General features: G+C 53.1%; 3 protein-coding genes and 1 non-coding gene across 4 annotated transcripts; 3 read left to right on the plus strand and 1 right to left on the minus strand.

Moving 5' to 3' along the window:
* Positions 1-47: 47 nt before the first annotated feature.
* On the plus strand, positions 48-14,878 carry SARS2 (seryl-tRNA synthetase 2, mitochondrial). The gene is made up of 17 exons (XM_040252731.1): positions 48-358; positions 3,311-3,406; positions 4,172-4,201; positions 4,739-4,879; positions 4,961-5,015; positions 5,303-5,366; positions 5,609-5,714; positions 6,431-6,478; positions 6,946-7,054; positions 7,327-7,372; positions 7,458-7,545; positions 7,626-7,735; positions 8,814-8,907; positions 9,011-9,103; positions 9,216-9,281; positions 9,381-13,902; positions 14,543-14,878. Exons 1-16 carry the CDS (start codon positions 92-94, stop codon positions 9,522-9,524), a joined length of 1,557 nt encoding a protein of 518 aa, XP_040108665.1. The 5' UTR covers positions 48-91; the 3' UTR covers positions 9,525-13,902; positions 14,543-14,878.
* Positions 12,392-14,878, plus strand: CCER2 (coiled-coil glutamate rich protein 2). The gene is made up of 5 exons (XM_040254104.1): positions 12,392-12,554; positions 12,809-12,849; positions 12,995-13,097; positions 13,427-13,902; positions 14,543-14,878. The coding sequence occupies exons 1-5, from the start codon at positions 12,413-12,415 to the stop codon at positions 14,636-14,638; spliced, it is 858 nt and encodes a 285-aa protein (XP_040110038.1). The 5' UTR covers positions 12,392-12,412; the 3' UTR covers positions 14,639-14,878.
* Positions 14,879-14,958: 80 nt separating this feature from the next.
* NFKBIB (NFKB inhibitor beta) lies at positions 14,959-25,898 on the minus strand. Its single transcript, XM_040252779.1, has 6 exons — positions 25,532-25,898; positions 17,490-17,595; positions 17,075-17,408; positions 16,227-16,315; positions 15,870-16,136; positions 14,959-15,114 (listed from the first exon to the last, which is right to left on the minus strand). The coding sequence occupies exons 1-6, from the start codon at positions 25,708-25,710 to the stop codon at positions 15,019-15,021; spliced, it is 1,071 nt and encodes a 356-aa protein (XP_040108713.1). The 5' UTR covers positions 25,711-25,898; the 3' UTR covers positions 14,959-15,018.
* TRNAG-UCC lies at positions 23,189-23,261 on the plus strand. The gene has a single exon. It is a non-coding gene; the product is annotated as a tRNA-Gly (tRNA).
* Positions 25,899-25,989: the final 91 nt, after the last annotated feature.

Here is a 25,989-nt window from a genome sequence, read left to right on the forward strand (position 1 = left end):
GCTAGTCTCGAGCAGAATAGCAGCTTTGTAATTGGTCTAAATGAGTAGTGGGCGGAATGAAGGGTGCGTGACTTCCTGTCCGCCTTCCAAGATGGCTGCGTCCGTAGTGCGGCGCTTGGGTCCTCTAGTGGCTGGTCGGTGCCTGCGGCTTCGAGGAGGCTGTGTCTGTAACCAGAGCTTCAAGAGAAGTTTCGCTACGGAGAGACAGGACCGGAACCTCCTGTACGAACACGCGCGTGAGGGCTACAGCGCGCTCCCTCAGCTGGATATGGAACCACTGTGCGCACACCCGGAAGATGCCGCGCGCGCGCTGGAGCTCCGCAAGGGGGAGTTGCGGTCGAAGGATCTGCCCGGCATCGTGAGTGCGCTTGCGCGGCCCAACCTCCGCGGGGCCTGTCCGCTTTGCCTATTGGCTGTTCGCTTTACGGACGAAATAGGCTTACAAGATACTATCCCGCAGGGGGCGTTCTGATCGCAAGAATTTTAGTTCCTTCCCAGTTTAGCCAATGTGATGTGCCTGGCATCTAAGTACGTGTCAGATACCACGGAGTGCTAAGGCCCTACTGTCCGTATAGCCATGATGCTCCTAGTCCATAAAGCGTGCTGGGAACTTACTGTCTTCTCGCGTCCTCTGTGCTCAGACCTCTTGACAGGCTTATGGTAAAGCCACAAAGGAAAACGGGAAACAGAGATATGAATCAGTGGATAAGGGGAGACTCTTGCCTTTGGGGAGTGAGAGGAAGAGTTATGCACTTACCCCGCAAGTATCAGGCAGTTGCTGCTGCTGCTGCTAAGTCGCTTCAGTCGTGTCCGACTGTGTGCGACCCCATAGAGGGCAGCCCACCAGGCTCCCCCGTTCCCGGGATTCTCCAGGAAAGAACACTGGAGTGGGTTGCCATCTCCTCCTCCAATGCATGAAAGCGAAAAGTGAAAGTGAAGTCACTCAGTCGTGTCTGACTCCCAGCGACCCCATGGACTGCGGCCTACCAGGCTCCTCCGTCCATGGGACTTCCCAGGCAAGAGTGCTGTTAAGTAGTGTTATTTTATGAACGAATGTGTTTTTGAACGTATTTAGGGATGGGGGAGCCTGGTGGGCTGCCGTCTATGGGGTCGCACAGGGTCGGACACGACTGAAGCGACTTAACAGCAGCAGCAGCAGGGAGTGCGTATGTTCTGTACCTGGTGTTGAGAATAAGGCAGTGAATATTAATATTCATACTACTGGGCTTCCCTGGTGGTTCAGACGGTAAAGAGACTGCCTGTAATGCAGGAGACCCAGGCTCGATCCCTATGTCGGGAAGATTCCCTGGAGAAGGGCAGGGCTACCCACTCCAGGTTTCTTGCCTGGAGAGTTCCATGGACAGAAGAGGCTGGCGGGCTACAGTCCATAGCATCGCAGAGTTGGACACGACTAAGCGACTAACACACACATTCATACTCTGCTGCTACTGCTAAGTCGCTTCAGTCGTGTCCGACCCTGTGCGACCCCATAGACGGCAGCCCACCAGGCTCCCCTGTCCCTGGGATTCTCCAGGCAAGAACACTGGAGTGGGTTGCCATTTCCTTCTCCGATGCCTGAAAGTGAAAAGTGAAAGTGAAGTCACTCAGTCGTGCGACTCCTAGTGACCCCATGAACTGCAGCCCACCAGGTTCCTCCGTCCATGGGATTTTCCAGGCAAGAGTACTGGAGTGGGGTGCCATTGCCTTCTCCGAATTCATACTCACTCTGCTGCTGCTGCTGCTAAGTCGCTTCAGTCGTGTCCGACCCTGTGCGACCCCATAGACGGCAGCCCACCAGGCTCCCCTGTCCCCGGGATTCTCCAGGCAAGAACACTGGAGTGGGTTGCCATTTCCTTCTCCAATGCATGAAAGTGAAAAGTGAAAGTGAAGTCACTCAGTCATGTCCCACTTCTTGACCCCATGGACTGCAGCCTGCCAGGCTCCTCTGTCCATGGGGTTTTCCAGACAAGAGTACTGGAGTGGGGTGCCATCGCCTTCTCCGCATACTCACTCTACTACTACTAATAAAGCTAGCACTTACATAATATCACATGCTGGTGAACTAGGACTGAAATTAGCATATTTCTAGACCCTGCTGAAGTGCTGGGGGCGATAGGGACCCCAAATCCTCCCAGCCCTCTCTTGGACCCCACCCCGTATACATTCAATCTAGTTAAGTGCTTTATACAGATGAGTCTCTAAGTTTCACAGCAACCCTGTGAGATGGGTGCCATTATTTCCACAATTTTAACAGAGGGGAAACTAAGGCTCAGAGAAGTTAACTTGAAACAAACATATGGCAGTTCCTCAAAAAATTAAACATAGAATTACCATGTAATCAAGCAATCCCACTTCTGAGTACATACCCCACCCCCCCCGCCAAAAAAAAAAAAGAAAGAAAAGCAGGGACTCAAACAGATACCTGTATGTTCATGTTTATAGCAGCATTATTCACAGTGGCCAAAAAGTAGAAGTAACCCAAGTGTCCACTAATCAATGAATGGATAAAGAAAATGTGGTAGGGACTTCACTGGTAATCCAGTGGTTAAGATGTTAATCCAGTGGTTCATGTTCCAAAGCAGAGGATGCAGGTTCGATCCCTGGCCAGGAAGCTAAGACCCCACAAGCACTGAGGCCAAAAAACCAAAACGTGAAACAAAAGCAATACTGTAACCAATACAATAAAGACTTTAAAAACGGTCCATGTCAAAAAGAATCTTGTAAAGGAAAATGTGGCAAATACTTGCAATGGAATAATATTCAGCCTTAAAAAGGAAGGAAATTCGGACACATGCTACAATGTGATCAGTTGATCAGTCATGTCTGCCTGTTTCCAACTCCATGGACTGTAGCCTGGCGGCCTCCTCCGTCCATGAGATTTTCCAGCAAGAACACTAGAGTGGGTTGCCATTTCCTCCTCCAGGGGATCTTCCCGACCCCTGTGTCTCCTGCGTTGGCAGGTGGATTCTTTAGCACTGAGCCACCTGGGAAGCCCATACTACAAAATGGATTTATCTTAAGTACGTTACGCTAGGTGAAGTAAGCCAGTCGCAAAAGGGCAAACACTATGTGACTCCAGTTCTGTGAGGCTTCTGGATTTGTCTCAGTCAAATCCACAGAGACAGAATGTAGAATGGTAGTTGCCAGGGGCAGGAATGTCTAATGGGTACAGAGTTTCAGTTTGGGAAGGTTCAGTGGTTCCAGAGATGGGTAGTTGTGATGCTAGCACAATATAAACGTATTTAATGCCACTGAAATGTACACTTAAAAAACAGTTAATGTGCAAAATTCTGTGTATATTTTATCCCAGATCTCAACATGGCAGGAGCTGAGGCAGCTGCGGGAACAGATCCAGAGCCTGGAGGAGGAGAAGGGGGCCGTGACGGAGGCAGTGCGGGCCCTGGTGGTGAGCGCGGGGGTCCTGGGCAGGTGTGGGGCTGGCAGCAAGATGCCTCTGGCTACAGGTAGCGGGAAACCCAGTTTCAGGAGTTTGAAGGATATGGACATTCATCATCTCACACCACAACCGTCCAGGGCCAGGCATCCCTGGGGCTGATTCTTAACCAATGGACCACCAGGGAAGTCCCTAGCTCATCATCTGGGGGACAGCAGGCAACAGCCTGACTGGGGAGCTCCTGCTCTCAGCCCATTTCACAGACCAGGATACCAAGGCTTGGAGAGGGAAAGAGATTTGCCCAAGAGCACACTCTGGTTGGCACCCAACTTTCAGACCCAGTTCTGCTGCATGCCCTGGTGCTCAGGACCGCAGAAGTTTCCGAGTATCAAAGATTGTTGGTGTCAGGCCTCCATATGCATGCTCATAGACTTTACCATTCCGAGTCTTAGTTCTCTCATCCACAAAATGGGAACCACATTGATGCGAACCTCACAGTGGGGGTTATGAAGAAACCGGATCATCTGAGAGTCCTCTGCACAGGGCTAGCCACGAGGCAGCACTAAACTGAGCTGCGGGGTGTGACTGCCGTCATGTTACCTCGCCTCCTCCCAGTGTTACTGATGGAGAAACTGAGGTACAGAGTGGAGGAGGGTCCAGCCCGGCACTGGCAGAGCAAGGAATCCAGATCCCCTAGCCCTGACCTTTCACCCCTCTCCCCTCCCCCTCATCCCCACCTTCATCACTCTAATCACCTCCTCATCTCTCTTCTACCAGGCAAACCGGGACAACAGTGAAGTGCAGCAGGTACTACAGAGTTGATATCCTGTCCCTGATCAGGGGTGGGCAGCACAGATAACCATTATCAGTCATAAAGTCTCCATTGTATGTGATGGAAAACGTAACTCAAGTAGGAGTAAGAAAGATAACAACGGGCTCTGTTGATTCATAAAACTGAAAATCCTGGCTTCAGGTACAGCTGGATCCAGCTCCTGGCTCCTCCATATTTGGTTCCGCTTTCTCCCCTTGGGGGAAGGGAAGACAAGGTCTGGTGCAAAGAGGACCATTTTCTTGATACTTCCAGACAAAGCCCTGGGGCTGATTGTCATGAGTTTGTCTTGGATCCTGTCTTTAAGCCAGTCACTTTGGCTGAGCGGTGGAATGTTCTAGTAGGCCAAGCCAGAGTCATGTCCTTGTGGACGTGCCACGGGGTGGTGAGGGGAGGTGTCTGAAAGGAAATTCAGGATGTTGAGCCCGAAGAAGAAGCAACAGAGTCCACCCCACAGGTTATCCTAGCCAGGACCCCACCCTTTCCTGGGCTGACCCCATGTGTCCCGCTCCCAGGACCCCCAATATCAGAGTCTGCGGGCACGTGGCCGGGAGATCCGGAAGCAGCTCACACTCCTCTACCCCAAGGAGGCCCAGCTCGAAGAGCAGTTCTACCTGCGGGCACTGAGGCTGCCCAACCAGACCCACCCAGACGTGGTGAGCCCCTCGCTGGGTGGCAGGGGAAACCAAGGCCCTGTCCGGCGCCCCCTTCCCTCTGACACCCACTGTTTCCCACAGCCTGTTGGGGACGAAAGCCAGGCCCGTGTGCTCCATGTGGTTGGAGACAAGCCAGGTAGGCCAGAGCCCAGGCTGGGGGACCCCAGGCTGGGGGTGGGGGCTCCTGGGATCTGGGACTGCGGCTGGAGCCTGTAAAGCCCTGGGCTTTCTCACACTGTCTCGTGCGTGTGTGTGTTCCTGTGTGAGCACATGTGTGTGTGCGTGTGTCTGGCTCTTTCTCCTCCTCTCTCTCTCCTTTTCTCTCCCTCCCTCTCCCCTCGCTGTCTCTCTAATCCCCTTTCTCTCTATCCCCTGTTCCCTGTCTCTTCTCCTCTTACCCCATTGCTTTTCATCCACATACAGCTTTCTCCTTCCAACCCCGGGGCCACCTGGAAATAGCCGAGAAACTCGACATCATCCGTCAGAAGTGAGCCCCCCCTCCCAGACCCTGCCATTCAGCAGCCCCCCACCCCAGCAGCTGGCTGCCGGCTCCACTTCACTGGGCTCAGCTTGGGATGTGGAACCACCAGGGCCTCGCCTGGCATGAATGTTTGATGACCGGCCTCCCGCCTGGCAGCTGGGCCTCTGCCCCGGGGTGCTTGAGTCCCCCTTCTTCCCCCACCAGCCCCAGCCCACAGGCCCCCACCTGTCTGCCCATCTGTCTCCCAGGCGCCTGTCGCACGTGTCTGGCCACCGCTCCTATTACCTGCGCGGGGCTGGGGCCCTCCTGCAGTACGGCCTGGTCAACTTCACACTCAACAAGCTCATCCGCCGGGTATGGGCCAGAATGGGAGGGCTGCCTGGAGGGGGTGGCTTTGATGCTGAGCTCCAAAGGCTCAAGGTGGAGAGGAGGGGGTGACATCTACTCCAGTCACTGTTTTCAGAGCTTATGTGTATCATTGGCATACTTCATTCTTAGGCAGCGTTAAGAGGAGAGTGCTCTTACTGTCCCCTTTAGAGATGGAGAAGTTGAGGGAGGAGCTGTCCAGGACCTCTGGCTCGTGTGGGGCTGGCCCGAGAGCCTGCACCTGTCACCATTGGCTCTCACTGCCTGCCTGCAGTGGACAGCAAGTGTTGGGGAAAGAACAGTGTCTGTTGAAACTGGGGGGGTCGGCAAGGGCCGAGGGCTGGTCATGCAGCAACCGATGGGACGCTGGTCACAGTGAGGGGCTCGGACATATCCTCAGGGTGCTGGGAGTCACAGAGGGTGTTCACTGGTGGGGGACACAGTCAGATCTGTACGGAGAACTACACCTCCACTGCCCTGTATGGTAACCTGAGTGAGGACATCGGGAGGCCCCAGTGATAGGGCCCCAGCACCCCAGGGGCCCACTGCTCGGGCCTGCCTCAGTGTCCTCTCCAGTGGAATGGGCTTCAGAGTGACACGGGGCAGCTGTTAGCCCCCTCTGCAGTGTGTGTTCTTCAGGCCTGAGCTTGGGGTCTGGTGGGGGTCCTAGCTCTGCTCCTCACCCCTTCCCTACCATTTCCCAGGGCTTCACCCCCATGACGGTGCCAGACCTTCTCCGAGGAGTTGTGTTTGTGAGTGAAGACTCTCTGTCCCCCATGCCCAGCCATGTGTCAGGCCCTGTTATGGGGGCCCCACTCAGCAAGACCAGCCTGCTCCCCCAAAGAAACTGCCCTGGGGCTGGGTTGAGGGGGTCGCCTCATAACAGGGAACTCAGGGTGAATCTGGGGCTTCCCAGGTGGCTCAGTGGTAAAGAATCCGCCTGCCAATGCAGGAGCTGTGGGTTTGATCCCTGGGTCAGGATAATCCCCTGGAGGAGGAAATGGCAACCCACTCCAGTCTTCTTGCCTGGAAAATTCCGTGGACAGAGGAGCCTGGCGAGCGAGCAGCAGTCCATGAGGCCACAAGGAGTCAGACACGACTGAGTGACTGAGCGTGCACACGCATGCGGGGGGCTTCCCTTTCTTCCAGGGGAGGAGCAGGGGATGTGATGACAGAACGGGGGCCCCCGCGGTTACCTGTCCTCTGGCCTCCTCCCCAGGAAGGCTGTGGGATGACACCAAATGCCAAACCATCCCAAATTTACAACATCGACCCCTCCCGCTTCGAAGACCTCAACCTGGCCGGGACAGCAGAGGTGGGACTTGCAGGTGAGAGCACACCTGGGGGCCAGAGCCGAGCGAGAGCCCCTCAGGGGTCCTCGGAGCAGGAGGGACCAGAAGGGGGCAGCCGGGAGCATCCCGGGGGTGGCGGCTGCACGCCCAGGGCCTACGTGTACAGTTGTGTAGGTTGTTCCAGCCACGTGTCCTGACATGAGGTTGTGTCTGCCAGAAGGGACACCTTTTCTAATTCCCACAAAGGTTTCCTGTGGGTGGATGGATGGTGGCCCTGGCTGACCCCTTCTGTCCCCTTCTCCTCCCAGGCTACTTCATGGACCACTCCGTGGCCTTCAGGGACCTGCCAATCAGGTGATGCCTTGTTCCTTTAGAACTTGTCCCCACCTGTGACATCCCCTGTCCTCTCCCTGACCCCACTTACCCACCCCCTCGCCAGGATGGTTTGTTCCAGTACCTGCTACCGGGCGGAAACAGACACGGGGAAGGAGCCGTGGGGGCTGTATCGAGTACACCACTTCACCAAGGTTGACATAGCTAGGACTGTGGCGGGGACACCCCAACAGCCTGGCGCCTCCTGACTCCTGTGCCCCTCACCCTGCCCCAGGTGGAGATGTTTGGGGTGACGGGCCCCGGGCTGGAGCAGAGCTCGGAGCTGCTGGAGGAGTTCCTGTCCCTTCAGATGGAGATCTTGACAGAGCTGGGCTTGCACTTCCGGTGCGGGGAGGGGCCAGGGGCTGAGGTGGATGGTGGGGTCTGGGGTCGGGGACAGAGGGTGAGGGGTGGGGAAAGGCTGGCTGGTGCTCCCCCATCTTGAAAACCCTCATCGCCTCTTCTCCCCTGCCCCCTTTTGCCCGTGTTAGGATTGTATACAGGACGTCTACCTGTCAACCCATAAAAGCCTGTGTACGATTCAGTGTCGAGACCAAGTCCCTTGCCTCCCGTGACTCCCCGTCCCTAGCGTGCTGTCTCATCCGCCTAGTCCAAATGGCTTTTTAAAATACTGTTTCATTTACTTATTATTATTACTGGCGGTGCTGGGTCTTCATTGCTGTGCGGGCTTTCTCCAGTTGCAGCGAGCGGGGGCTACTCTAGTGGCCGTGTGCAGGCTTCTCGTGGCGGTGACTTCTCTCGCAGAGCATGGGCTCTGGAGTGCTCGGGCTTCCCTGGTTGCGACACGCGGGTTCAGTAGTAGCAGCTCCCGGGCTCCAGAGCGCAGGCCCAGTAGTTGCGGCTCCGGAGCGCAGGCCCAGTAGTTGCGGCTCCCAGGCTCCGGAGCGCAGGCCCAGTAGTTGCGGCGCGTGTGCTTTGTTGCTCCACAGCATGTGGGATCTTCCTGGATCAGAGATCGAACCCATGTGCCCTGCATTGGCAGGTGGATTCTCAACCACTGAGCCACCAGGGAAGCCCCAGGACGGCTTTTTACGTTCCAGTGGGAAGGGGAGGTTGAGGAGAGGGCACACCCCTTCCCTCTAAGGGGGTGACTGGATGTCGCAAGCCCCACCGCCTCGCTCACCCTGTCAGACACACGTTTTCAGGAGAGGCTGAGGAGTGTGGACTTTTTTCTGGGTGACCCATTACAGAAATCTGGGGGTGCTGTTGCTATAGAAGGAAAAAGAGCCAGGTGAACAAACAGCCCGGTGACGTGACCATCTCGTCCCCTTTGCCACCATCATCTCTTTATCACCTCCGTTTTCCTCTTTTGGGGCTTCCTCCCCTTCCGTCACCTCCCACTGCGCCCCCTGCCCCACCTCTCACCCGATACCCTTCGCCCTGTCTTTCTCCGGGGCTGCAGAGTCCTGGACATGCCCACACAGGAGCTGGGCCTGCCTGCCTACCGCAAGTTCGACATCGAGGCCTGGATGCCAGGGCGAGGCCGCTTTGGCGAGGTGAGCCCCCTGCCCGGCGGGGCCCTCAGGGTGAGAAAGAGGACCCTCCCGTCCACTGCCCCCCACGGCCCATCATCTCAGCCCACCCCACCCCCACGCCCAGGTCACCAGTGCTTCCAACTGCACGGACTTCCAGAGCCGCCGTCTACACATCATGTTCCAGACCGAGGCCGGGGAGCTGCAGTTCGCACACACGGTGAGCCCACACCCTCGCCTGCCCTGCCCTGCACCCCCACGCCGGAGACCCACCACCGCAGCCCCTCCCCTGGGCCCGCTGGAGCCTGGATCTGAGCGTCCCCTCCTCTCAGGTGAACGCCACTGGCTGTGCTGTCCCTCGGCTCCTCATCGCCCTCCTGGAGAGCTATCAGCAGAAGGTGAGGGGCAGGGGTGGCGGGAGGATCCCACGGTGGGAGGTGGAGGCCAGAGGCTGGAAGGCTGGCCGGGCAGCCGCCTGAGGCCTGCTCTCTCCCCAGGACGGCTCGGTGCTTGTGCCCCCTGCCCTCCAGCCCTACCTCGGCACCGATCGGATCACCACCCCCACCCACGTGCCTCTCCAGTACATCGGCCCCAACCAGCCCCAGAAGCCCAGGCTCCCGGGCCAGCCTGCCTTGAGCTGAGGATTCATCCTTGTTGGCCAGTAGGGTTGTCACCACTTCCTGGAGCTTAGGGGTCCCTGGGCCCCTGGGACCTGGTGTCCTGAGTCTCTCCCGATATCTACCTTCTTCATGTCCACTCCTCACCTGGGCCTCTGGACTTCAGGGTCCACCTCTCCTATGCCTCTTTTTCCTGGGGATCAGTCAGAGACCCTGTTGTCATTGGGGGTCCCATCCTGCAGTGGGAAGCAGTGGTTCCTCCAAGGGGACTTGGAGGTCTGGGGGAGGGTGAAGGAGAGGGAGAGGAGGCCTCCATGCCTCCTTCCTTCTTCCCACCCTCAGTGGTTAAGAGAAAGTTCCCTAATAAATAGTCAGAACAAAGGCTTGTGTGGGTCTGTGAGTGAGGGAGGTGGCCTGGCCGACTTGCCAGGGATGCTGGCCAGTTTCTCAGAGGTGCTGAACCATCCAGGGGTCTGTGGCTACAGGGACCATGCCAGAAATGTCCAGCAACCCCGGAGCACATAGAGGGTAGCTTGGGGGTCACTGAGGGAACCAAGAGGATGCTGAGGCCTCTCCCCTGACCCTGGGATAAGTGGCACCTCACACCCAACCTTCCGCCTCAGTCCCCAGCCCCAGGTGGGCCGGGAAGCAGCTTGAGCTCGGTGAAGCCAGAACCCACTTCCCCCTTGGAGCCCCCACCTCCGTACCTGGAACTGCTTTCGCAGCTCCTCCAACTACAGCACTTGAGGTCATCCTCGGCTATTCTCACGTCCACATCCCATCCTTCAGCAAACCCTGGCAGCTCCTCCTTCAAAATATTTCCAGGGGGTCTCTGGTTGCCCAGTGGTTAAGAATCCACTTGCCAATGCAGAGGACACAAGTTCGATCCCTGGTCTGGGAAGATCCCACATGCCATGGAGCAACTAAGGCTGTACTCCACAACTACTGAGCCCAAGCTCTGGAGCCCAAGAACTGCAACTGCTGAGCCTGTGCGCCTAGAACCTGTACTCTCTACAACCAGAGAAAGCCTATATGCAGCAACGAAAACCCAGTGCAGCCAAAAATAAATAAATCTTAAAAAAAAAAAATTCCCAGAGCCTGCGTTTGCTGCCTCGTCCCCTGTCCTGTCCATCCTTATATCTCCCATTTGGAGAATCATAGCAGCCTCTTCTTGCTTCCTGTCCCCCCACGCAAAGCTAGAGGGACCCTGTGGGCAACTGCATCAGGCCTCCCTGCTCAGAGCCCTCCTGTGGCTCCATCTCCCTGGGGGAGGAGGACAAGTTGTCACCGGGGTCCCCGGGAACTGCCCCCCACCTTCCCCTTCTGCTGGCCTCTTCCCTGTTGTGCTCTGGCCGGCCCCCCAACCTGCCTGCCTGTTCGCTCAGACTCAGTCCCAACTCAGGCCTCTGCACTTGCTCGACTTTTCTATCCTAGCTATTCTTCCCCTAAATTTTGTGCGATTGCCTGCATTTTATCCCTCAGGCCTTAGCCCAAATGTCACCTCCTCAGAGAGGGCTCCCCTGACCAGCCTGGCCAAAGTAAAATCCCGGGCTCTAGCTGCCGTGCTCCTGTGATGTGCCACATCTGTTTCCTTCTTGCCATTTTTTTTTTTTTTTTTTAATATTTTTGACTGTCGGGGCTTGGTTGCAGTGCGAAGGCTTCTCCCTAGGTGTGGTATGCAGGCTCCAGAGCACGAGGGCTCAGCTGCCCCATGGCATGTGGGATCTTAGTTCCCTGGTCAGTAACCAAACCCACGTCCCTTGCACTGGAACATTAGACGGCAGATTTTTTTTTTTTTTTTTTTAATTTGACAGCCTCTGGTCCTAGTTGCAGCATTGATCTTACTTTCAGCATGCAGGATCTTCATTGTAGTGCGCGGATTCCCTGTTTGTGGCGCGAGTGGGCTTCAGAAGTTGCCTCGAAGGCTTGGTTGGCCCCGGGGCATGTGGGACTTAGTTCCCTGACCAGGGATTGAAACTGTGTCCCCTGTATTGCAAGGCGGATTCTTAACCGCTGGACCACCACGGAAGTCCCTCCTCCTTCCTTGAGTGTTGTCTCTCTTCCCCTCTCTAAGAGGCCAGGGAGGTTTGCCCATAGCCTCATTCTCTGTTGTAGTCCCAGGGTCTAGAAGAGGCCTGGACGTACAGTGTGTGTCCAATAAAAATCACTGGGATGAAGGAGCTCGGGCCCGTGTAGTTCTCCGTGTCAGGCACCACCCAAGCTAATATGTATGTGCATCACTTTAATCTTTCCTATCAACTGTGGAATAGGTTGTCACCAGCCCCATTTCACAAGTGAGTTAACAGGTCTTGGATGAAGCACTTGTCCCAGGGCTGCACTGCTGGTAGCAGAGGAGCTGGGACTTAGGTGGGGTCCAGATACAACTCTGAGGAAGTAGATTTATGAGACCTGCTTTCCAGAAGGCAAGGGGTTGCCTGAGGATGGTCTGTAAGTGGCTGCCTCTCCATTCAGAGCAGGTCCCACCTCCCAGCGGGGCCTTAAGCTCATCGTGCTAACATGTCCACTTCTTTGTGACCCTGTGGGCTGTAGCCTGCTCTGTCCATGGGATTCTCCAGGCAAGAATACTGAAGTGAGTAGCCATTCCCTTCTCCAAGGGATCTTCCTGACCCAGGGATTGAAATCGGGTCTCCTGCATTGCAGGCAGATTCTTTACTGTCTGAGCCACCAGGGAAGCCCCAGTCAGACCCTGTTTATGTGGGAAGAGAAGCCCCCACCCTCCAAGCAGGCATTCAGGGGCCGGAAGCTGGAGAGGAGGGTGCAGGGCAGCGCGCCCCCATGAATAATTGAGGGTCTCAGACAAACAGGTCTCTCTCCGCCCCACAGCTGTTGCCCTGCCTCAGGCAGCGAGGGGGAGGCGGTGACATCACTTCCTCCCCTGTGGAGGCCACTCAATGGGGGAGGGCGGGTGCGGGTTAAAAGGAGCTGCCATCCTGGCCACACAGCACCAAGGACCCTGGTCTGGACGCCCAACCATGCAGCGCCAAGGGTCCACCATGCTGCTCTTGCTGTTGCTGCCTGCTCTGCTGGGGGCTGGTGAGTGCCAGAGACCAGGGCAACCTCAGCAGCCAGCTGGGGTAGCAGGGACTCAGGTGACCAGGGATGGGGACAGTGTACCCAGCGGGGCCAGACTAGAGCTTTCCTAACTGAGCTTCCAAGTAGAGCCAGTGCCCCTGGCAGGTGGGCTGGGGGGAGTGGACTTGTGGGTACCGGGACGACCTTGGAGCTGGAATCAGCACCAGGGACAGTGCCTGGGGTCCGAGCCCAGCACCCACCTCCTTCCCCCACAGCCACCGCGGCTCCCCTGGCACCCAGACCCTCCAAGGAGGAGGTAAGGACTGTGGCCCTTTCACCCCACCTCATCTCCCTGGGACCCCAGCCCCCTCCACCATCTCCGTCTCCCTTCCAACCCTCCTACGCTCTCATTCTCCCCATCTGCCCTGCCCTCAATCTCCCCTCTGACCCTTCACCCCCAGCTGACGCACTGTCTGGCAGAGGTGATCACAGAAGTGCTGATGCTGGGCCAGGCGAGGCGAGGTCCCTGCGTGGCTCTCCTCCACAGAGGTAAGAGGTGCTCAGGCCCCAGTTCCTCTTAGGAGCCCCCGCCCCACCAGGGGTCTGCCCAGGGCTGCCTGGAGGCAGTGGCATCCCCTTCTCATCCCAGAGCCACTCTCTGGACTGGCACGGCACTGTTAAGCATGTCCAGACTGAAGGAGCCTGGCCCACAGCCCCACCCTTGGGGCTCCCTGCAAGGGTACAGGATGGGGGCAGAGTGTCTCCCAGTACTGACCCTCCTCTCCCAGGTCTGGGCTGTCACCTGAGGGACCCCGGGCACCCCCACCCCCCGGAACTTGTCTAGGTCTGTCTCCTGATTAGCTGCACAGAGAACATCCCCTCTTTCCATCAAGAAATGTATGAAGAGAACGGCCTACTGGTTGGGGATTTTAAAAAGCCAGAGGCTGGGAAGACGAGGTCCAGCCAGGAGGTGAGCGACGAGGAAGAGGAGGAGGAGGCAGCAGAAAGGACCCACAAGTCTGAGGTGCGGGAACAGGCCGTCCATGAGCAGCTCCACAGCCAGCTCCACCAGGAGGACCATGAAGAGGAGGAAGAGGAAGAAAAGAGGGGGCCCATGGAGGCCTTGGAGGGCCTGTGGAAGAAGCATCTGGAGGGCGGCAGGGCCCCCCAGAAGCGGCTGGCAGAGCAGGCCAGCGATGAGACGGCCCAGTTCGAGGCAGAGGAGAAGGGAGTGCAGGTGCTGGGTGAGGGCCGCAGCCTGTGGCAGGGGGTCAAGGCGGGCGGAGAGAGACACGAGGACCGCCACCACTCCCGCCAGCCAGAAGCCGAGCCCCAGCAGGAGGAGAAGGAAGAGGCTTCGGACAGGGAGGTGAGTGGAGGCGGCAATGGGGGAGCAGGGTAGACCAGAGGTCAGTGGACATCCTACCAAGTAGCCACCAACAGCAACATCCACCATGAATGGGCTGACCCAAGGAGCAGGTAGCAACATCTAGGCGGGGCCTTCCCCGGACCAGGAGGGCTTCCATGCCTACTTCCCGTACAGCAACCAAGAGGCCACCCTTATTACCCAGAAGCGCCGGAGTTAGCTACCATTGCTAGTCTGTGACCAGTGTGTTGGCCCCATGAAAAGCAGCGGCCGTGCGCAGCTCACTGGGCCTAGGCGGACACCACTGGTGGGTCGTGGAGAGCAGAGCCGTCACATGGTCAACAGCAGTGACAGAAACGGCCCTCACCTGGCAGATGGGTCACGGCATGCAAGCTGAGCGCCTTTGCGAGTCCTCTGTCCGCCCCGCTGGCTATGGCAGACACCGTGGGCCTCACCGCTGGCCATGTTAGCCCACGGGACTCTTCCAGGGTCAGCCAGCGGGGTCACTATCGTAGTCCACGATGACCAGGGAGACTGCTGCAGTTGCCACCGTGTGAACTGACCTGGCCCACATCTGTGGACAACCACTGAGGTGGCCTGCCTTTGAAGGTGGGTGCTGAGACCCTGCTTCTGTTGCCGCCAGGGGCACGATGTGGAGCGGCTGGAGCACATGAACAATGAGCTGAAGAAGGTGATGGAGATGCTGCGAGAGGAGCTCAGGAGGGGGGCTGACCCCTGACCTCACGTCCTCCTCCCCCACACACCCTATACGGCTTAGTACCGTTGACCCCCAACCTGCCACCCCACCCTGCTCCCCAACCGGCAGGAGAGGGGAGAAGGCTGTGCCTTGAAACCAGGCCTCAGGGGCCAAGTCTGAGCTGGGTGGAGGGGCTGGGCTCCGCCTGACTCAGGTCACAGCCCGGATGCCCTAACCCGCTCCAACCCCCGACCCCGAGTGAATAAAGCACAGAGAAAACCACCAAGGCTGATGGCATCACACTTGATTTCAGAGGGACAGGGGCTCAGGAACGACCTGGAGGCCTGGCAAGGCAACCGCTGATCTAGTCACTGGTTGTCGGAACTAACATTTTATTAAATGGGAAACTATTAACAGTTAAGTCAGATGGGGTCGTCAGGGAGAGGTTTTGACGCTGGGGTGGGAGGTAGCTGGTTGGGGCTCCGGCCACTGTGGACTACGATGTCGTCGTATTCATCCTGGGGGCAGAGGGGCCAGGCAGAGGGGCTCAGGCAGCTGCCACCTTGCCTGCTGCCCAAGCTCCCCCACCCGCTGTGGGAACCGGGTGCTGCGTCAAAGCCCGAGGTCCCCGCTCCCAAGTCTGAATCCCAGCTCCTAGTTCTCTCACCACCTCTTCCAAGGCCACCTGTGTCCTCCCGGCCCTGCGGCCTCTCCAGTCCTTCAGCCGCCACAGGGAGGTCTCCCCCCTCTGCCCCACTTCCTCCTGCCTTTACCCAAATTCCTCAACCCCTGCCAGTCAGCGACAACCCCTGCCCACAGTCATGTCTCGCTGCCTGGGTTCTCCAAGGAAGCCCCTTCACCGCTGGCTGAGGTCGTTCCCCACTGCTGCCAGTGTTTGAATCACTGCTGCCCAAGGTCACCTTCCCGCAGCCTGCGTTCTCCCGCTCTTGCTCCCTGAAAAAAAAACTCCTCCTGCGGCCATCCTCTGCTGCCTGTGTTTACCAACCACTACGACTGAGGTCTTACCTCTCTCTCTGCCTGAGTTCTGCCTCTGCCACTGCCTTCAATTCTCACCCGCTGGTGCCCGAGCTCTCCCCACCACCCCTGTCCAGGTCTCCCCTAATACCACCGGCACGGCTGCCTGAGCTCTCTAATCAGAGCAGCCCTAATGTCAGTGGGTCTCAGTAAGCTGCCTAATGTCTTCTCTCCCCCTTCTACCTGCCCGCTTTTACCCTGACCCCCCCGCTGGGCCGCCCGCTCTCTCCTGACTCACGCCCTCATCCCCGCTCTCGCTGTCGCTACTGCTGCTGCTGCTGCTGCAGGGGCCAGGCTTGTCCTCGTCCTCGGGCTCGGGGGCTCCATGAGCACGGAGGAGGCGGGCGAGGATGGCGTTGGGCCGAAGCGTGGCACTGCCGAGTGGGGTGCGGCCACCATACATGCGGACGGCAGGGTCAGCACCGGCCCTCAGGAGAAGCTCCAGTACATCAGCTGCTTGGGCCTCCACGGCCAAGTGCAGGGGGCTCCGGCCGCAGGTGGGCTCCTGAGGGGTGCAGCAGAGAGGTCACTGGGGCCCTGCCCCACTCAGAGATGACCCCCCACCCTGCCACACCTTCTCCGTAGGGTGGCTCACGGGTTTGTTGAGGTCAGCTCCTGCCTCCTGGAGCAGTCGGACCATCTCTGCATCTTTGTGGATGACAGCCACGTGGAGTGGGGTGTGGCCTAGGGACAGAGTGACCGATGTCAGATGATGGAGGGGAGGGGACTGGGCCCCCAATGCCACCATCTTTGGGGAGGGTTTTGTGACCTGAGTTTGACGGAGTTTGGGGTCTGACTTCTGCATTCCTGGGTACATCAAAGAGGCCCTGTATTCCAAATCCCTTAAGTCTCAGGTGATCTGGAACTTGCTGGCAGTGCCAACGCCTGGGTTGTGGGGTTGTCTGGGGCCTAGGGGTGAAGAGCCCAGGGGCTTCGGACAGGGGACCTGAGTCTCTGGTCTTACTTCACAAAGAACCAGGTCCCCAAATTCCTGGGTCCATGTCCTTGGGGGGTGAGGTGGTCCCTGAACCCTGGGTCCTGACCTTCCACCCGTGGTGGGGGTCTGGTCCCAAGTACTGAATAGTTGGGCTTAGAGATGGGGGAGGGCCCTGGGTAGACAGAATCTATTTTCCCATGAGGTCTGGCTGAGGACAGCTGTCCCTGAACCTCGCTATCAGCCTCTGGGAACCTGAGTCGCCAGAGTTTCAGAGGGCCTGGCCTTTGAGTTCCCTTGTCCCAGGTGGGCTGGGGCCTGTGGTTCTCAATAACCTGGGGCTGAGCAGGCATCCTTGGTTCTGATGCCTGGGTCCCTTGAGTATTATTATCATTACTGGGATTATTTCCCAAGGAGCCAAGCTCTGCATCAGGAGAGCTGAGCCCAGAGCCAGCTGTCCCCACTCTTCTTGGGAGCCTGCGCCCTTCACGGTGACTGGGGACCCTCACCCTCATAGTTTTCAGCCTCCAGCTGCAGTTTCCAGTCCTCTTCACTCTCATCCTCTTCTTTCTCCACGTCAGGTTCAGAGTACAGGGCAAAAGGGGTGTGGTCAGTGTCAGGGGTATGGTCAGAGCCCTGAGCGAGGTAGGTTTTGGGGGCTCCCCTGGGGTGCTGGGGGCGAGGCTGGAGCAGCACGCGAGCGCAGGCATGGGCCCCCACGCGGCAGGACAGGTGCAGCGCCGTGTGGCCTCCACGCTCCGCCACCAGCAAATTGGCACCTGCTGCATACAACTTCTCTACCGCGGACGCCTCCTCCAGGATGGTGGCCAGGTGCAGGGCCGTCTGCAGGAGCAGAAGGTAGGGGTGAGGGGCCATACTGAGAATCCTGGCCCCCAAGCCCTATGCTGTCCACGGGCGGCTCACCTGGCCCAAGTCATTTTGCAGGTCCAGGTACTCGGTACCAGCTGCAAAGCCTAGGAGGAAGTCCAGGAAGGGCTCATGCTGGTGAATCACCGCCAAGTGCAGTGCCCTGAGAACAAGGACCAGGGTCAGAAGGCAGAGGTCAAGTATTCTTTTTATGCTTTGCTTGCTTTCATTTCCAAGGCTAACCATTCAATATCATGGTAATCCAAGCCTATGCTCCAACCAGTAACGCTGAAGAAGCTCAAGTTGAATGGATCTATGAAGACCTACAAGACCTTTTAGAACTAACACCCAAAAAAGATGTCCTTTTCATTTTAGGGGACTGGAATGCAAAAGTAGGAAGTCAAGAAACACCTGGAGTAACAGGCAAGCAAATTTGGCCTTGGAATGCAGAATGAAGCAGGGCAAAGGTTAATAGAGTTTTGCCAAGAGAACACACTGGTCATAGCAAACACCCTCTTCCAACAACACAAGTGAAGACTCTACACATGGACATCACAAGATGGTCAACACCGAAATCAGACTGATTATATTCTCTGCAGCCAAAGATGGAGAAGCTCTATAGAGTCAGCAAAAACAAGTCCAGGAGCTGACTGTGGCTCAGATCATGAACTCCTTATTGCCAAATTGAGACTTAAATTGAAAAAAGTAGGGAAAACCACTAGACCATTCAGGTATGACCTAAATCAAATCCCTTATGATTATACAGTGGAAGTGAGAAATATATTTAAGGGACTAGATCTGATAGACAGAGTGCCTGATGAACTATGGACGGAGGTTCATGACATTGTACTGAAGACAGGGATCAAGACCATCCCCATGGAAAAGAAACGCAAAAAAGCAAAATGGCTGTCTGGGGAGGCCTTACAAATAGCTGTGAAAAGAAGAGAAGCAAAAAGCAAAGGAGAAAAGAAAAGATATAAGCATCTGAATGCAGAGTTCCAAAGAATAGCAAGAAGAGATAAGAAAGCCTTCTTCAGCAATCAATGCAAAGAAATAGAGGAAAAGAACAGAATGGGAAAGACTAGAGATCTCTTCAAGAAAATTAGAGATACCAAGGGAACATTTCATGCAAAGATGGGCTCGATAAAGGACAGAAATGGTATGGACCTAACAGAAACAGAAGATATTAAGAAGAAGTGGCAAGAATACACAGAAGAACTGTACAAAAAAGAGCTTCACGACCCAGATAATCATGATGATGTGATCACTAATCTAGAGCCAGACATCTTAGAATGTAAAGTCAAGTGGGCCTTAGAAAGCATCACTACGAGCAAAGCTAGTGGAGGTGATGGAAATCCAGTAGAGCTATTTCAAATCCTGAAAGATGATGGTGTGGAAGTGCAGCACTCAATATGCCAGAAATTTGGAAAACTCAGCAGTGGCCACAGGACTGGAAAAGGTCAGTTTTCATTCCAATTCCAAAGAAAGGCAATGCAAACGAATGCTCAAACTACCACACAATTGCACTCATCTCACATGCTAGCAAAGTAATGCTCAAAACTCTCCAAGCCAGGCTTCAGCAATACATGAACCGTGAACTTCCAGATGTTCAAGCTGGTTTTAGAAAAGGCAGAGGAACCAGAGATCAAATTGCCAACATCCACTGGATCATGGAAAAAGCAAGAGAGTTCCAGAAAAACATCTATTTCTGCTTTATTGACTATGCCAAAGCCTTTGACTGTGTGGATCACAATAAACTGTGGAAAATTCTGAAAGAGATGGGAATACCAGACCACCTGACCTGTCTCTTGAGAAACCTATATGCAGGTCAGGAAGCAACAGTTAGAACTGGACATGGAACAATGGACTGGTTCCAAATAGGAAAAGGAGTACATCAAGGCTGTGTACTGTCACCCTGCTTATTTAACTTCTATGCAGAGTACATCATGAGAAACGCTGGGCTGGAAGAAGCACAAGCTGGAATCAAGATTGCCGGGAGAAATATCAATAACGTCAGATATGCAGAAGACACCACCCTTATGGCAGAAAGTGAAGAGGAACAAAAAAGCCTCTTGATGAAAGTGAAAGAAGAGAGTGAAAAAGTTGGCTTAAAGCTCAACATTCAGAAACCTAAGATATTGGCATCTGATCCCATCACTTCATGGGAAATAGATGGGGAAACAGTGTCAGACTTCATTTTTTGGGCTCCAAAATCACTGCAGATGGTGATTGCAGCCAGGAAATTGGCTTCCCTGGTGGCTCAGAGTGTAAAGCATCTGCCTGCAATGCAAGAGACCTGGGTTCGATCCCTGGGTCGGGAAGATCCCCTGGAGAAGGAAATGGCAACCCACTCCAGTATTCTTTCCTTGAGAATTCCATGGACAGAGGAGCCTGGTGGGCTACAGTCCACGAGGTCACAAAGATTCGGACACGACTGAACAACTTCACTTTCACTTTAGTCCTTGGAAGGAAAGTTATGACCAACCTAGATAGCATATTCAAAAGCAGAGACATTACTTTGCCAACAAAGGTCTGTCTAGTCAAGGCTATGGTTTTTCCGGTGGTCATGTATGGATGTGAATGTTGGACTGTGAAGAAAGCTGAGTGCCGAAGAATTGATGCTTTTGAACTGTGGTGTTAGAGAAGACTCTTAAGAGTCCCTTGGACTACAAGGAGGTCCAACCAGTCCATCCTAAAGAGGATCAGTCCTGGGTGTTCATTGGAAGGACTGATGCTAAAGCTGAAACTCCAATACTTTGGCCACCTCATGTGAAGAATTGACTCGGAAAAGACCCTGATGCTGGGAGGGATTAGGGGCAGGAGGAGAAGGGGTCGAGAGGATGAGATGGCTGGATGGCATCACCAACTTTGTGGACATGAGTTTGAGTGAACTCCGGGAGTTGGTGATGGACAGGGAGGCCTGGCACACTGCGATTCATAGGGTCGCAAAGAGTCGCACATGACTGAGCAACTGAACTGAACTGGGGATTTTTTTCTTTGGTTGGTGGAGGGGTTGTTTGTTTGTTTTCCTTCTTATGAGGACAAGCACTCTTGCACTCATTCCTTCAACAAACATGGAGGACCCACTGGGCGAAGCATGATGACCCACAGTTCTAGAACCAGCCGTCAGGAATCTGGGAGGGTCAGGTCAGAGTTAATTCAGCAAATTTATTTAATCAATGTGCTTTTTTGTTTTGCTTTGGTTTGGTTTGGTATTTTTTGTTTCTTTGGTGTTTTATTTTTTATTTTTATTTTATTTATTTATTTTTTTTAAGATCTTTCTTTGGTGTTTTATTTCATTTTTCTGTTTTTGTTTTTGGCCACATATGGGATCTTAGGTCCCTAATCAGGGATGGAATCCTCACCCCCTGCAGTGGAAGCATGGAGTCTTAACCACTGGACCACCAGGGACAGGTCTCCAATGTTTACTAAGTAGGAGTTTTACTCTCTCCCAAGAAGAAGTAACATGGACCAGGTTTCACGCCCATCTCAAATCCACCAAAAAAATCAGACACAGGGACTTCCTTGGTGGTCCAGCGGCTAAGACTCTGTGCTCCCAATGCAGGGGGCTAGGGTTCAATCACTGATCAGGGAGCCAGATCCCACACGCTGCAACTAAGACCTGGTGCAGGCAAATAAATAAATATTGAAAAAAAAAAACACTACAGCACCTAAAATGAAAAATATGCTGGATGGCATTAACAACAGATTACATATTGCAGAAAATAGATTAGCAAACTTCAGGACTTCACAATAGCAACTGTCCAGAATGAAACACAAAGAGAAATATTTAAAAATGGGAAGAACGTCAGTGAGCCATGGGACATATCTGTAACTGAGGTCAGCATGGGGCTTCCCCAGCGACTGAGCAGTAAAGAACCTGCCTGCCAGTGCGGGAATCACAGGAGGCACAGGTTGGATCCCTGGGTCAGAAGAGCCCCTGGAGGAAGGCACGGCAGCCCACTCCAGTGTTCTTGCCTGGAGAATCCCACGGACAGAGGAGCCTGGTGGGCCACAGTCCATAGGGTCGCAAAGAGGCAGACACAGCGGAAGCGACTTAGCTCGCACACACACACACACACACACCAGGGCCCAACATGGAAACTCTGTTCAAAACCAACAATAAAGATAAATACCTTCAAAGTAGTCAGAGGAAAAGATACCTTAAGTACAGAGGAATAAAAATAAGCATGACAGCAGATTTCACAAAGGAAATAATACAAGAGAACACAGCGGAGCTGCTGCTTTCAAGTACTCAAAGACAGGCTGTCAACCTAGAATGCTTTAACCCAGCCAATATATTTTTCCAAGACAGAGACAAAAATACATGCTTTCCACTACACAAAAGTTGAAGGAACTCATCACCAGCCGACCCACATCACAAGAAATGTCCAAGGAAACTTGTGAGCAAAAAAGGAAAATGACATCAAACGAAAATATGGAAAACAAAAGAATAAAGAACCCTGAAAACAGTCACTATATGGGTAAGTACATAAGATTTTTTTCTTTCTCAATATGTAAATCTCCTCTCTTCTGATAGGGTTTAAAAAGAAATGAGTGTTTAAGCAAAAGTAACAACAATGTCTGAAGTTTAGAATACATGGGTAAAGGAAATCTATGACAGCAACACACTGAAGGCCAGGAAGAGACAAATGGAAACCCACGATTCTAAGGTTCTTTTGTGTTATGAGAAGGAGCACAACAGCACTTGAAGGTGGCACATAATAAAGTTAAAGTGGGGACTTCCCTGGTGGCCCAGTGGTTAAGAATCTGCCGCGCAATGCAGGGGACGCAGGTTCGATCCCTGGTTGGGGAGCATGTACTAAGCCCATGGGCCACTATAAGCCCTAAAGCAGGAGTCAGCAAACATTTTCTGTAAAGGGCCAGATGCATAATTCAGGCTTAGTGGATGCTATGGTCTATTACTATTCAGCTCTGCTGTTAGCATACAAAAGCAGCCATGGGTGATATGTATTGATAAGTGAATGGGCAGCGTGGCGGGATTCTAACAGAACTTACTTTATGGAGTCTAAAATTTGGATTTCAGGTAATTTTCACTTGCCATGAAATGTTCTTCTTTTGATTTTGTTCCAACCAGTTAAAAATGTAAAAAACCATGCTTAGCTCACAGCCATACAAAAGCTGGTGGCTGGCTGGATTTTGCCTGGAAACCAGTTTGCCAACCTATCTTTCCCAGCAACCAATAAAATAAAAAATAATGAGTAAAAGGTAACAAGCTGACAAAACAAATACAATGGAACAAAATGTGCTCATTCCAAAAGGCAGGGAAAAAAGGTAAACAAAGGAGAGATAAGTAGAAAACTAATAACAAGATGACAGACATAACCATATCAATAATTAATTAAATACAAATAGTCTAAACACTCCAATTAAAAGGTAGACACTGGACTTCCCTGGTGGTCTAGTGGTTAAGAATCTGCCTGCCAACACACTGGCAGTCAGGGGGCATGGGTTTGATCCCTGGTCTGGGAAGATTCCACATGCCGTGGGGCAACTAACGCCATGAGCCACAACTGCCCATGTGCTCTAGAGCCCGTGCCCCCCAACAAGAGAGACCACCACTATGCGAAGCCTGCACAGCACAGCTAGAGAGCAGACCCCACTCGCCACAACTAGACAAAGCCTGTGCGCAGCAACCAAGACCCAGTGCAGCCAAAAAGAAACAGCTAAATAAACACAAATTTTAAAAAACAGAGAAGCTGTCAGAGTGGATAAAAAAGCAAAACCTAGGGTATTCCCTGATGGTTCAGTGGTTAAGATGTTGCACTTCCAATGCAGAGGGCCAGGGTTCAATCCCTGGTCAGAGAACAAGATCCCACACGCTGCAACTAGGAGCCGATGCAGCCAAATAAATTAAAAATAAACATTAAAAAAAAAAAGCAAAAAAAAAAAAACAAAAATAAAAGCAAAAATAAATAAATAAATAAATAAGCAAAACCTAACTATATGATGCCTACAAGTAACAGCTTTTCAAATAAATTTAAAACTAGGTTAAGAATAAAAAGATGGAAAAAGATATACCATACTAACGCCTGTCAGTCAGTAGGAGTTTTTTAAAATAAGAGTAGATTTCAGAGCAAGGAATATTACCTGGGATAGTGCAGATTACTTCACAATGATAAAGAGGTCAGTTCAGGAAGAGGACACAATAAACCTAAACATTTGCACCCCTTATAACAGAGCATCCAATCACATGAAGGAAAACCTGATAAAACAACAAGGAAACCTACAATTATTCTTGAAGATTTCAATACCTTACTCTCAATAACTGATAGATCAAGTAGACAGAAATTACCAGCAAGACTTGGAAAAGAGAAGAACCAAAGAAACCAGCACAGTACTTACTGGTGGTCCAGTGCTAAAGAATCCACCTGCCAAGATAGGGAACACAGGCTCAGTCTTTAATCCGGGAAGATCCCACATGCCTCGGGGAAACTAAGCCAACGCGAAGCAACTACTGCGCCTGTGCCCTAGACACACTGCTCCGCAACAAGAGAAGCCACCAAAATGCGAGGCCCTCACACCGCAACTAGAGGAGTCCCGGCTCACCGGAACTCGAGAAAGTCCGTGGGTAGCAAGAAAGACGCAGCACAGCCAAAAGTAAATAAATAAAAGTTTTAGAAAAGAAACCCATACAACCTCTAACTGACATCTGGAGAACTACACTCAACAACAAGATAACAGACATTCTTTTCACACACACAATAGAATTTAACTAAAAACCAACAAAAGGAAGGTATTTGGAATATCTGGAAACTAAATAACATACTCCTAAATAATCCACCGCCCAAAGGAGAAATTAGAAACTATACTGAATTAAGTGGAAATTAAAGCACAGCACATTAGAATTGATGAGATACAGCTAAAGCGCTACTTCGGGAAATTTACATGAATCCTATATTAGAAAAATAGGAAGGCCTCAAATCAGTGACCTCAGCTTTCACCTTAAGAAACTAGAAAAAGAACAAAAATAAACTCAAAGTAAGCAGAAGAAAGTAAATAACGAAAGTCAAAACAGAGATAAACACAACAGAAAGCAAGAAAAGAGACAGAAAATAAATGAAAGCACAGCTGGTTCTCTGAGCAGACTGGTGTTTCTTGAGCGCCTCCTATGGGTCAAACACTGTTCTGTCACTGGGGCTACGGCAGTAAACAACACACAAAAACCCCGGGTACATTCCCTCAATTAGGTCTTTATGACGTTGTTCCTTCTACCTGGAATACTCTCCCCAGATAATCTACTTGTCTCATTCTTTCCTGCTTTATTTTTCACCAAGGAAATTACTGTCTTCTGACATACCATTTTTCTTTCGTTCATTTTTCTGTTTCTTCTCTCTTTCCTTCTCTCTCTCTCTTACTTTGTGTCTATACGGCTTTCTGTTTCTTTCTTTCCTTCTCTCTTTTTTCTTCCTCCCACCGTTCCTTTCTTCCTTCCTGTAAGTCTGTCTGCCCTTCCATTTATAGACCCCCCCACACACTAGAATGTAAGCTCCACAAGGCATAAGTTGTTGTGCTTTCTTCACTGCCTTATCACCAGCATCTACAACTGGGCCTGAAACGCTGTAGGTGCTAGATAAATACTTGTTTAACAGAGGAATCCTTGCTGTCATAGAGTTTACATTTTCTCTTTCAATGAGGATTTGAAGATCAGTGCTCAGAAAGTGGGAGATCTTAGAGTCAAAAGCCAAACGTTAATTTTGGAAATCAAAATTTAAAGCTCCTAAATTAGGAGCTAAGGATCAAAGATCATATTTGGAGGTGAGATGTCAGGAGCCTGTGAGCTATAGTTTTAAGATAGGTCTCAGGACTGGGGGTCAGGAAGCTCAAATTGAGTTTTGAATGTGGAATCAATCAATGGATATGAAACTCTGAGGGCCAAAGTTTCAGAAAGGACGGGGTTATGATAAAAACTAGCTTGGAAATTGATTTTATCAAGGGTTAGACTTGGGGGTTAGAGGTCAGAGCAAGCATTAGAAGACAAATTTAGGATTAAGAGGTTGGAAAGTCAGTATCAGGGACTAACAGGGAATTAGATGTGGGATCCTAAGGCTCGGTGTGGCAGGCTAAGGTTCACTCACGTGTCGCCATCCTCAGTGACGTAGCCGAAAACGAGGGGCGCCCACGAAAGCCCCGGGCCCAGCTCCGCGCCTAGCCCAGGTCCTCCGGGGACCGCCGCGTCCGGACCCAGAGAGCCCAGGCCGCTGTCGCACCATTCATCGGCGTCCGCAGCTTTCCCCAAACACGCGACCCCGGCCATAGCCCCCAAAGCCTCAGGGGACCCCAGCGACTGCCCGCCAGTCGCTGGGCTCTGCCTGGAATTCTGGCGCTTCCGCCCTGCTGGGAATTCCCCAACACTCCCCCCGGACTCATCCAATCAGAGTCGGCTAAATAGTAAGCGCCCCGCCCTCATACTACACCGTGACCAATCAGAGTATTCAGATGGACTGCGACTCTCTACCCTTTCCCACTCATTCCGCGCGCCCTTTACCAACATGGCTGCGGACGCGAGGCACTCTGGGATTCGTAGTCCGGCTCT

Source organism: Oryx dammah, unplaced genomic scaffold (assembly GCF_014754425.2).
Source record: "Oryx dammah isolate SB20612 unplaced genomic scaffold, SCBI_Odam_1.1 HiC_scaffold_13, whole genome shotgun sequence".
NCBI lineage: Eukaryota > Metazoa > Chordata > Mammalia > Artiodactyla > Bovidae > Oryx > Oryx dammah.

What these genes read in the sequence shown, in the direction of transcription:
- SARS2 (XM_040252731.1), top strand. Translation starts at nt 92, where the DNA reads ATGGCTGCGTCCGTAGTGCGGCGCTTGGGTCCTCTAGTGGCTGGTCGG. An exon ending in GAGCTGGGCTTGCACTTCCG is followed by an intron (nt 7,736 to 8,813) that starts GTGCGGGGAGGG and finishes CCGGGGCTGCAG; the next exon opens with AGTCCTGGACATGCCCACAC. An exon ending in GGCGAGGCCGCTTTGGCGAG is followed by an intron (nt 8,908 to 9,010) that starts GTGAGCCCCCTG and finishes CCCCACGCCCAG; the next exon opens with GTCACCAGTGCTTCCAACTG.
- CCER2 (XM_040254104.1), top strand. Translation starts at nt 12,413, where the DNA reads ATGGGGGAGGGCGGGTGCGGGTTAAAAGGAGCTGCCATCCTGGCCACA. An exon ending in GCCTGCTCTGCTGGGGGCTG is followed by an intron (nt 12,555 to 12,808) that starts GTGAGTGCCAGA and finishes CTTCCCCCACAG; the next exon opens with CCACCGCGGCTCCCCTGGCA. An exon ending in CAGAGGTAAGAGGTGCTCAG is followed by an intron (nt 13,098 to 13,426) that starts GCCCCAGTTCCT and finishes CTTTCCATCAAG; the next exon opens with AAATGTATGAAGAGAACGGC.
- NFKBIB (XM_040252779.1), bottom strand. Translation starts at nt 25,710, where the DNA reads ATGGCCGGGGTCGCGTGTTTGGGGAAAGCTGCGGACGCCGATGAATGG. An exon ending in TGCAAAATGACTTGGGCCAG is followed by an intron (nt 17,409 to 17,489) that starts GTGAGCCGCCCG and finishes CTGCTCCTGCAG; the next exon opens with ACGGCCCTGCACCTGGCCAC. An exon ending in GAGCTGACCTCAACAAACCC is followed by an intron (nt 16,137 to 16,226) that starts GTGAGCCACCCT and finishes TGCACCCCTCAG; the next exon opens with GAGCCCACCTGCGGCCGGAG.